The following is an 11918-nucleotide window of genomic DNA, read 5'->3' as shown; positions in this document are numbered from 1 at the left end:
AGAGAGAAAGAGAGAGGGAGAGAGACTGTGTTAGCTACAGATCATTTCTAACTTAGTTATAATATCTGTCGGAGACTCAGCCAGTTGAGATACATGGCTGTGTCATTCATTTCGATTCGGAAAACAAACATAGACATGACCCTGGTATTGTCAGCATGTCTGCATCTGTCCTGCATCAGAAGCATTTCTTATTAAAAGTCAAACCGAGGTGAGACTTAAACTGATTTTTGCAATTTCACCATGAAGTAAAGGTAGTGGTTAGGTAGACCCTGGGCAGTGAATCAGGCTTTGCCCCCAGCTCTTGTTCCATAGACCAGCAATTTTCCCTGTGAAAATACAGATTAGCAGCAACAGGTGATCAGATTTCTCCACCTGCTGGATAAAAATAAGAACTGCATCTTCCTTTTAGCATACTTTCTAAGAACTATACAGCACCTACAACCTTGATGCCAATGAGCTGAGCTGAGAATTAGGTATATTTACCCAAGTGCTGGATTTAATTCCAGTTTAAATGTACTTTTACTTTTGAGTATTCATTTTGTGCCACTTCTACTATGCTACATCTCAGAGGAAAATACTGAATCTTTTATTCCACAGCATGTGGTCATATCTGTACTTGCTTTACAGATCTTTACATGAAAAAAATTTAATTGCCATAGAGTAAACTATCAACAGTATACAAAGTAGTCAAACTCATCTCCGGTCACTTAATACCAGGAGCAGCTACAACAATAAATTTCTGCATATACTAATTTCAGAAATTAACCAGTCAATTTAATGCTTTTTACTTGTTTAATTCTACTGTAGCTGAGTATTTTTCACTGTTTTCACTCTAGCTACTTTAAATAACTAAATGATTATTTCATGAGCCTTGCCATGAATTCAAGGATGCAGAGATTCAAGGCAAGTTGTATTAGATTGTCTGAGCTGATCTACTAAGTTGACACAACAACCTGATCAACATTTCTCAGTGACAAAGAATATGCAGTGTCTCCAGCCATTGTAAATGTGCTGGTCACTGTGTTTTAAGAACAGTTTTATACATAGTTTATTCATGGTCTAATACAACTTAAACAATCTGCACTTAAAACAATCTGTAATGTTAAAAAGACTTGTCACCCTTATATGTAAAGTCAAGTTGCAAAACATTCCCTTCCTCTTCTAATTGAGAGACTGTAGATTCCAATATATTTGGCAGAAATTCAAATTCTTGGCAAAATACCTGTCCACAGGAAGAAATTTACTTTAGGGTAAATGCAAGCTGTCTCCTAAACAGCAGTGACAACTGCCATTTGAAGACAGCAGTAAGCAGTACTGTATTTAGGTAATCAATAAGCCTATCTGGGCTTTCTCTCTCCCTGCATATTTATTCACATTGTTATTTGTGTATTTGTTTGATTTTAACCTGTGAAAATAAACTCAAACTCAAACTTAATAAAACCATTCAGACTATTACCTTCCAAATGGGGGAAAAAACACCAATTTAATTTCTTTGACTTGTCAATTAAACTGACTTTAGAGCATAAAATTCTAAATATTTTTTTATCCTACCTGTAATAATCAGTTTTGTCACACTTGATTTATTGCTTAAGTAATGATGCAGCATTTTTCGTTTATGTGAAGAGAAAAATTAGTTGCTCTCAAAAGGATAGACATTCAATAGAACCACTTAAATCTCTTCGATCCGATACAGAGATTTATTTATGTAACGTTCATGAAGTGTTTTTGTCTTAAATTGAATTTGACAGAAAGAGAGAGAGCAGGAAGGGAGGCAGGCGCATGACGTCAGAGGTCAGCTGACAAGTTTGTTTTGCTTGCTCGCGCTTGCTGGAGATAAAAACACAGCCAGAGGAAGGAAGCGACGACATCGAGCCACCTCTGAGCTAGTGCTCTTTAGTTTTATTTCACCAGTAAGCTTTCTGCACCGTAACCACGGACAGTTTTATATATCGTTTTTAGCTGTTCTGTTTTTGTGTTGATATAGCCGCTACCTCCGTTTTCATCTGCTGTCAACTGGTTGACTTTGACTCAATATGCCTTCAGAGAAAACCTTCAAACAAAGAAGGACATACGGTAGGTGTTATCATAGTTGGTTTTAACATTCTACACTCAACAGTGCTGCTTTATGTCTTTTATGTAATGCTGTAAGTTGGTAGCTGTAGCCCGAATTTTCTCGGGAACTGTACAGGAGGGAATTACAGCGTTAATGTGGATAGGCCAGGTAGCCCTTAGTTATTATCCCAGTGGCGAGTATTAGCGTCCATGGCTTCAGTGAACAGTTTAATAAACATAGAGGGGAGAGAGTGGAGGTTTGTTTCTGCACAGCTAATTAGAAGACCCAACCATATGAGGTCTGTAGACGTGTCGGCATATATAAAAGAAGATACAAGACAAATTGTTCCCATCTGTATACATACGGGTTTAAAAATGAGAAAATAATAGAATATAGAATAGGGCCTTTTTGCTGCAGGCCTCTATCTCCCCGAGTGTGTGCGTATGTGTGTTTATTTGTATCTGAGCGGTGGGAGAAAAACAAAGTGCTGGTGAAAATGCAGGGCAGAGGAAAAGAGAGCTGCAGGATTGGGGGATGGGACAGTTTTTGGAGGAGAAAAGAGGGAACAGAATCAAATTTTAACTGAAAGTGGAGTTTACCTTGTTTTTTTTTCATGTGTGAAGGGTAGGCCAAAGCTTGTATGAGAATTTTAGTCTGAGTTATAATTTCCCAGCCCTCATAGCTAAAGACAAAGCCTGCAGTGCTTTGTAAACACATTGTAACATAGTCGTTTATCCACTTAACTCTCTCACTAACACTCAGCAAGTAATTTGTGGTGTTTTCAGTAAGTTAATAAATAAGACAACATTAAAAAAATCTGTAGGTACATTTTTATAATTATACGAAATTCATTATTTTCATTAGGTTGATAAATTGGCCTTCGGTTTGTTTGTTTTTCTCAAGTGTTTAAATAGCTTGAACAAAGACGGGAACACGTTGCCCTGAGCTCTGGAAATACATTTCTTAGTATGACTAAAAGTAACCCACTTCCAGTTTAACATCACGTTATTGGTCCAAATTTGCACATCCAGTGCACGTGAGGGTCAGCCACCAAAGAGAAACCTCACGTCACATGCGTTGGACTGCCAAAGTGAATATAAGTTGATTTTTTTTTTTACTGGCATACTGCTCCAAACTTATTGAAACAGCTAACTGTTGGTGAGGGCTGTCCTGAATATATATGTTGCCAGTTTAGCAACAGTTTGTCTTTGTTAGTGGTGGTTGACCATGTCATATTGTTAACCAGCTTGTAGTCATAATTTAGCTAAGTTTTTATTTTACCTCTTTGTCACTGCCTTGTGTTAACATGATTATCTGAGCCCATGTGTTTAAATAAATACACTTTTAATGTTTCACAGTATTCATTACATTGTTTCTAGGCCTGTATGATTCACCAGGTCTAAACCTGAGTTCAAGTTCCACATGTGAAACAGTTCAAATAGCATATCTGTATATTCATCATCAAATGACTCAGGAAATCACAGCGAATCTTCCAGTTGTGTCAGGTGGTACTGACTAATTCCCATATTATAGACGGAACAGAAATATCTGTGTTTGTGTGTGTGTGTGTGTGTGTGGGGAGGCCACAGGCTTTTAGGTCAACTGCTTCCCATTTTGTGATTTTTCTATTTGACTGAAAACTGATGACTCAAAGGTTGTTTGTTGCTTGGACGGGTCATGAGAGACAGACAAGAGACATTGACACATACAGAGTTTCTCTGTTCCTTGGTGGTGACCTCATCCTAATTGAAATGTAATCACAGAACAATGCTCTACATTTCCTCAAGTTAAGCATGAAAGTGGCATCCTCAGGAAGCTAAACATTTGTCCTTTGGAATCAGTGTGTAATCAGTTGATTGAATTAGATATCCTAACAGTGGGCACACATTGTCCTCTTGGCAATCACACAAGACTGGATACCAGTAACTCAAAGCAACAGCTGATTGACAACTGACAGGGACCAGTGTAATACTTTTGATTGCTTGGCTCAAGAAAATCCGCTCTTACTTTGATTTTTATGTTTTCAACCAAAGGGTTCATTGAAAATCAGAGTTTAAAAACTAATTGAGATGATCATGATGATGATTTTTCCTCCCCCATTTTCAGGTTTGTTGACTGATCCCATTTTGACCATGAGACAGTATAGTTGTTAATGCTGTCAGTTCAAAGTGCAGTGAGCCCAAGGTGTTTTCCATTGCCTGTTTTCAAATCACTTAAAATGGGATTAAACCTCAAAAAGGAGGAGCCTGCTTTTCCCTAGGTCACGGATAAACAAGTGAACCATCCTGTCAACGACTCACCTGACCTCTTGAGTTAGCGCTGTGGAGGGAAAACCCAGTGATGAAATTTTTCAGCTGAGATTCCAAAAAACTAAGACATAGAAAACTCGAACATGATTTTCAGGGGGTGGAAATAAATGGTTAACATTGTAGAGGCTCTAGGATAACCCTTAATATATCAAATCTTCAGTGTATAAATATAGTAAGATATGTTAGTTTCATGTCGTACAAGCAGGTTTGTTGTGCGTTCAACATGCCTATCTATTTGTAAGGGATGCAAACCATACACACTTGTGAGCATGCATTGGACTAACTGAGTAGAGAGTGAGACGATCACAAAATTCTGTAATAATCTGCTAATCACTGTGGAGCAATGTGGTTAAACCATCTGTAATTTTTAGGAAAGTCCTTTATGTTTTCACTAAAGAGCATTAGTCCAATAAGTGTTCTGTTAAATAATGTACAGTGTTCCCAGATGTTTCTACTCTGTTTAATATTAAAACCTCAAGAACGGAATTATTTAATGTTTTTATTATAGATACTTATTTTAAGTAGATCAGGTAAAAATAGTAGAAGAATGCATACAGCTGCCACATTCCTTGGTTTAGATCTTACAAGGATGCGTGATATAAAACACCCATAAAAAACCTGTTGACATAGAGATTATAATAACAAACATATTGATTGCTGCTCCTCACATGATCACCAAATACCTAAATTTCCACAAAAGGATGATTTAAATACTAAATGCGAATTAGGGTTACTAAGAAGTTCTTTTAAAACCTGCCTTGCTGTTTGTTTATACTTGGATTAGATTTTCGGTTGCCTGTCCTGCTCTGTTCATGAGTTTGTATATGTGTCTACTTTGTCTATGATCTCAATTTAATTTTATCAGCTGATTCTCTTGACTTTCTAATCCTTCCATCTGACAGAGCACTTCCATTAACCTGTCTGTTTTTCTGGCCTGCAGAACAAAGAGTAGAAGATGTCAGACTGATCCGAGAGCAGCACCCTAACAAGATACCTGTGAGTTGAAATACACATTCAAAAGTCAGATGCGTATCGTGAACGCCAATGCCTAACATTATTCTCACATTGAGAATAATCTTAGTAAAACTATGAGGGCTGAAATTTATCAGCATGATATGCATAATGCAGGAGGGCACAAGTAAGAACGAGAAAACCCTGCTGCAATGGAAAATGTTACCACATGTTTTCTGGTTGTACACTGCATGTGACATTTTTAAATGTCTTTTTATGGCACACATTTCGACAAGTGCTCTGTGCTCGATGGAGAATTTTTTTTTTTTGTCTGGCTGGTGATCCATTAGTTTTAGTTTTAGTTTAAGCAATGTGGCTTGGCCGCTGTTGTTTCTGTCTGTACCTATGAGAAATGGGTGTGAATGCCTCTGCTAATAAGTCAGATGTCCAGTGGCTCCTAGCAGCCACATATGAACAAATGCACACCTCATGTTTCACCTGCTCGTTTTATCATTTTGAGGTAGAGTATCACAGCAGCCTTCCATCTGCTGCCCCATGTAAGGCCTTCTCATCTTGAAAGCACTGTGTGTGTGTGTGTGTGTGTGTGTGTGTGTGTGTGTGTGTGTGTGTGTGTGTGTGTGTGTGTGTTTGTGTGTTTGTGTGTTTGTGTGTGTGTGTGAGAGAGTGTTTCCTGTGTACTCTCCTGGGGTAATAAACTGCAATGTCATGGTAAGTGTTGATACCGAAGGCAGATGCGCTGTGTCACTGTAACATAACTCCATCTGGACAGCCAAAGTGGAGCCTGTAGGGGGTTGAGGAGCCTAGGACCGTATGACAGACTGGTTATAGATCTCCAAGCAAGCCCAGCCTCAGTGAACAATATATCTGCTTTCATTTATCCCTGCCAGGGGGCAATGCATTTCTAAATAACTGCTAAAATTTCAAAACATCAATTTATTTTTTTGTTTTCATCATTACTGTTATTTAAACAGGGAAAGATTTAAAGTTGCATTACAAGTTAAAAGAAAAGTTGAATAATTATTTAATTTAATGAAGTAAAACAGTTTTCAGCATGCTTGTTAAACAGAAAACAAATGAGACAATACATTACATATGGAGTAAGTAATCAACTGACATATTACAGATTAACATGAATTTACTTAAGAACTGTGCAATAAATCAATATAATATCAATATCCTATGAAGGATTGATTGTCTGAGACTTATTATCCACTTATTATATACCTATTAGCGGTATATATCTAAATTGTTGTCTTTTCCATGGCTGGTAACTCATGGGCACGTCACTAATTTTACACATTTAAAGATAAATTTTCGATCTCTGGTGTCGCCATGGAGAATATTTTATGAGTTTTATGCAAGGAAGCACATGCACGAGGGTGATGCAGAAAATACAGTTTTTTTAAAAAATCAACTTTGTCAATGTTTTATTACATAGAAAATGCATTTTTCATGTTTGTTAGACCTGAAGGATACACTCATTGCATTTAAATGAAAAACACTTAATGTAAACATAACGTTTGTTTACAAGAAAACTCCACAGGGAATCTTTCAGTCAAGTTACTAATTATGAGGACAACTTCAAAATGTCCTCTGTGGCTCTAAAGGTAAAGAAAATGACTGATGATGTCACCAGGGCTGTCTTATATTAATATATAAACAGCTAGGATGTGTTACAAACAGTAGATGTTGAGTTTCACAGATGTCGGCATTTACAAGGCGTGGAGGGTCTTATTAAGTTGCATAATGGGTAATGCAGGATTCAGTGTTTTTCTCACATACTAGTGACTAAAATTCAGGATATCTTGCTGTGATTTTGACCATTCCTCTTTAAATCTGTCTCTCACAACTCCCTCCCCTGCTACTGCCCAACCCTCTGATTGTTAATAATCTTTATTTATAGAGCACTTTTCTAAACCCATGTTACAAAGTACTTCAGACAGAGCAGCAAATTAAAACAAGCAGGTAATACAAGGCAACAGAGTTATAACAAGCAGATCATAGAGACAATTACAGTAAGAAGGAATACAGTGTCTCCAGCAAAAGGGCAACCAATGAAAATTAATAAAATCCATATAAAAATTCGATAAGGATCAAGTAATTTCGGCAGTCAATAAAATTAAGTTATGCAAGTTAGCAATGCAGAAGAGCAGCTTGGAAATGGCTTGGAAGTAACTGCTTGTTAACATGTAGTCCAAATGGGCCACGTTTCAGTAACAATTTCATACTTGGTCCGTTGTGTGACCACAGAAACAGAAAAACATGTAAATCAGAACATCTTTATTGGGAATTCGGCTGTATTAAATCACTGTGTTTATTTTAGCACAGAGAGTAGGTGAGAAGCAAACAGGTAAAGGGCTGAAACTGGCTTACACTAGGCAGTATGCAAGTATGATGCAGTGGTGTCATGAATATGCTAATTAGCATACTGTGTCATCTACCGACATTTAGTGACTTTCTGAATAGGCTTTAGCTACTTTCCATTGAAAGCAGTTGTTTACAGCAGTTCCACTACAGTTTTCAACTACGTCCTCAATTTCACACATTTATTATACACTGTCCAACCATATTCTATGTTTAACCACGTCTTGTTTGAAAGTGTTCCTGAAAGCACCAATAATGATCCCCACATTATGCATCAATATTTATTTTAAAATATCATAATATTTGAGTTTTTCACTATTGCCCTGTTCCAATCTGGTTATCTATACACATTTTCTCATTTGAATTTCCAGAAAATGTACTATTTGACAATGTATAGCGCTGTCATGATAACACATTACATATACCTTGATAGAATTTTTTATCCACCGTCAACCCAAACTTAAAAATAGAACATTAAAAAAAGGTTATCATAGTGTGTATAAAATCCTATTAAATATATCACTTAACATAGGCATTTATAGTTAAGACTTTAAGAAGGGCTGCTGCTGTTGCCGGAAGATGCACAAGTAATCTCTGGCAGCTCAGACAAGTAATGGACGGTGTTTTCTTTTGTATAAACTGAAGAGTCAGAGGACACCCTGTGGCTGCCAGCCTTAATGGATTAGTGTAACAGCAGATTTATGTCATTTGCACTTGTAGCCAGTGATTAAGTGGTTTATGTGCCTCTTTTTAAAGGCTTATTCAGAACGCATCTTAACTTGATTAAATGTCCTACTGAATGAAAGATTCAGTGTTCATAGCTCAAGTAAATCAGTATTGGTCCAGTGAGCATAGACTTAAAATTCACAAGAACAAGTCAGTAAGGCGGAGGGCCGTCTTCTGTTTTTACCACATCATCTGATTGTGTGCTGCTTCATCTCCCTTTTACATCTTACTATTGATCCCAGACACTGGGTCTCAGAACAGTTTCAGCTGCTAGGCTATCAGGTCTGAAAACAGCACAGGAAATACTGCATTCATGGAATTCCACCAGCCAGAATAATAATTGATTGATAATGTGTATGTCTCCTGCAGGTGATCATTGAGAGGTATAAAGGAGAAAAACAGCTTCCCATCCTGGACAAGACAAAGTTCCTGGTGCCAGACCACGTCAACATGAGTGAGCTCATCAAGATTATCAGGTAGACCAGAACTCCTCTCCTCTCACGTCCTCTTGTCTTCTTCCCTTTCCTTTTTCTTTCCTTTGCTTTCTTTTGTCTGTCTGTGCTCTTCCTGTTTTCATTTCCTTTGCTCTCCTCTTCTCTTTTTCCTTTCCCTTCATTTCTTTTGTTTAATTTCTCTCCTCCTTTCCTTTATCTTTTATGTCACCTCCTTTTCCTTTTCTTTCTTTCCTTTCATCTCTGTTGCTTTCCTCTCCTTTCCTTTCCTATCATGTCCTCTCATCTTCTCTCTTCCTTTGATCTTTTCCTTTCCTTTCCTCTCCCCTCTTCATTCCTTTTTTTCCCTTTGCCTTCCTCCCCTCTCCTCTCTTCTTTTTCTTTCCCTTGGTTTTTTTCCCTTCCTTTTCAATGTTTTAGTCTCTTGTAATTGTTTTTCCTTCCCTTTCCTTAATTCTTTTTTGCTTTTCTCTCCTTTTGTTCTTTGCTTCACTCTCATCTCCTCTCTTCCTATCATCCATTCCTTTCCTTTTCCCTCTTCTCCTCTCCTCTCCTTTCCTCTCCTCTCGTCCTCACATGTGTCATCTTTCTCTCTCCACCAGGAGGCGCCTCCAGCTAAATTCAAACCAGGCTTTTTTCCTGCTCGTCAACGGCCACAGCATGGTGTCAGTGTCGACTGCCATCTCCGAGGTGTATGAGCGAGAGCGGGACCAAGATGGCTTCCTCTACATGGTGTATGCCTCCCAGGAGACCTTTGGCTCTGCCACGACGTTCCAGTGAACCACCTTCCTTCTTCTTCCAACCAGCCGACAATTGGACAATTGTAGTTTTAACCCCCCCCCATGTTTCTTGCCACACACCTTTAGTCTTGACTGTAAGAACTAAAACAAAAACTACTAAATCTAAACACGGCGTAAAATCGTTTCTCAGCTCAAATTGGTTCAGGTTATGATCTCTATATTCTGACTGCAATGAGGAGATAAACTTTGTGTACCACCACACTCGCTCAGTAGCATAAAGCCACAAGGGTCGACCAGAACAGCAGAGTTTAAGTAGAGAAATTCCCAAATCTGACTATAACTCAGGCCACTAGAGTCTTCTACTGTGTGTCTCTGCTTCTGTATTGTCCCCTCTAGTGAATCATATTGTTATTGCAACATATCGCCTTTGACAGGAGTTATTTTCAGTGTTGTGCTCCTAGGCTCTATTTATGTTCATGTATATATACATATCAGGTAGTGACATTACATAAAAGTGGCAATGCTCCACCACTTATCTATATATACATTAGCCAATGAGTAAAGCCAACCTTAATTTTAAGGTTTTTGGAGACGGGCCCTATAAAAGGGTCTCTGGATTCACGTGTTATTTTTAATTAAGCTTTTTATCGCAGTCTGAGGTTAAAGTTAGGGATTTGTAGACATTCTGTCTATGGTCCTTCTTTGGTGTTTTAATCCCTCCCTGGCTTGCAGCCTAAAGCATCTTCTTCACTGCAACAAAAAGATGTTAGGAAACTGCTTTAGATTGATGATTGTAGTTTGCAAAAAAGATGCCTTGGTGAATAGATAATATTGACTTAATGGCTATGAATATAAAAGCAGTTCCGTTGGGAGTGTAACCAAGTTGAATTTGGACACACTACAAGGAGCATGGTCTAATTGCATGTGTGAATGGGGGAATGGTGTTTCTTTAAATGCTGATGAGGAGAGGGGTTTGCCATTTCCTTTCCCTTCTTATTTCCGCAAGTAATGAAAAGTGTAATATATGGATCTAATGGAGGAGGGTCCTGAAACCTGTGCAGGATGCTGAGCGTCATGTCTGACTGTCCATCTGTTTTGTTTTGTTTTCCTTTTGACCTACAGGGTTGATTTCCCAGAGCTGTAATTGTTGGTCTGTTTCACTTTACTGAAATACAACACGCACTGTCACTGTGGGAACTTCCACCTGCCCAGTGGGTTTTAAGAGCTGCACTCTACAAGAAAAACACATTTTGAATATCCATTTTGTCAATATATATGGTCCGTCACACACTTTTTATGCTGTTGTGCTTCTCCTCCTCCTCGTCACCATCTTTTTAACAGATCAGAGGGTTAGCTGCTTTTATATCGCAGTATTTTATCATTTTGGTTCTTTTTATTTAACGTGATTTTTATTTCATTGTTCAACATGTCTTGACTCTTCGCTGTCTATAGTATGTGAAGGTGACTTCTTCTTTCTGACTAGTGAAAGCCACTGTGTGTTTGTTACAGAGGGGTGGAGTATTTGCTTCATTGCTGTTTTCTCTGCCTGTTCCTCTGTTTCACACACACATCCACACACAGCAATATCACAAAGCCTCCTCTTATGTATGTATGTTGGTATTTTGTAAACAATAAAAAAAATGGGCAAAAAATAATAATTTGAGTGTCTTGTTATTCTCACCATAGATTAGAATTTAAAAAGCAATCAGTATAAAAAGCTTTAGTTTTAGAGCTGCAAATAAGGCTTTATTACATTATCAATGAATCTGTTGATCATTTTTTTTTTTTTTTTTTTTTTGCTTAAGCTCGAAAATGTCAGAAAATACTGGAAAATGCCTGTCACAAGTAGTCCAAGCACAAGGTGACATCTTTAAATGTTTTGTTTTGTCCGCCCAACAAGTTAAAATCAAAAATATTCATTTTACCCGCTGATTTTCTGCGATTAACCAGTTAATTATATCAGCCCTAAACAGCATATCTGCAGGTTTAAGACCTGCAACTGAATATAATGCCCATTTGAAAACCAAATGTAACCAACAATGTAACTTGGATATTCTTGAGCAACAATATGTTTTGTGTTTCAAAGCAGATGTGATGCATATTGTACTACAGACGGTATTAGACGAGGGTGAGAACACTGATAATAACGTGATTTAAGACATTTTTGTGCCTCAAATTAAAACCTAAATATCTTCAATTTACAATGAGATGAATTTGAGAAGCTAGAACCAAAGAATCTTCCACAATTTTGTGGAAGATTCTTAAATTCTTAAATGACTTTAAGTCCCCCTCCACTAAAAAA

At 37.7% G+C, this 11918-nt stretch overlaps 1 protein-coding gene across 1 annotated transcript; it reads left to right on the top strand.

Annotated features, from left to right (window-relative positions):
* The first annotated feature begins 1828 nt into the window (after positions 1-1828).
* Positions 1829-11256, top strand: map1lc3b (microtubule-associated protein 1 light chain 3 beta). The gene is made up of 4 exons (XM_040133182.1): positions 1829-2073; positions 5303-5358; positions 8794-8900; positions 9479-11256. Exons 1-4 carry the CDS (start codon positions 2034-2036, stop codon positions 9654-9656), a joined length of 381 nt encoding a protein of 126 aa, XP_039989116.1. The 5' UTR covers positions 1829-2033; the 3' UTR covers positions 9657-11256.
* The last annotated feature ends 662 nt before the right edge of the window (positions 11257-11918 follow it).

Source organism: Xiphias gladius, chromosome 8 (assembly GCF_016859285.1).
Source record: "Xiphias gladius isolate SHS-SW01 ecotype Sanya breed wild chromosome 8, ASM1685928v1, whole genome shotgun sequence".
In the NCBI taxonomy this organism is placed as follows: Eukaryota; Metazoa; Chordata; class Actinopteri; order Istiophoriformes; family Xiphiidae; genus Xiphias; species Xiphias gladius.
The sequence above is the reverse complement of the archived record's forward strand: the minus strand, read 5'-3'. Positions and strand labels throughout refer to the sequence as shown.

Bases quoted from the DNA above. Each gene is read 5' to 3' on its own strand.
- map1lc3b (XM_040133182.1), top strand. From the start codon at position 2,034: ATGCCTTCAGAGAAAACCTTCAAACAAAGAAGGACATACG. The intron at 5,359-8,793 runs GTGAGTTGAAAT...TGTCTCCTGCAG, and splicing joins AGCACCCTAACAAGATACCT to GTGATCATTGAGAGGTATAA. The intron at 8,901-9,478 runs GTAGACCAGAAC...TCTCTCCACCAG, and splicing joins GAGCTCATCAAGATTATCAG to GAGGCGCCTCCAGCTAAATT.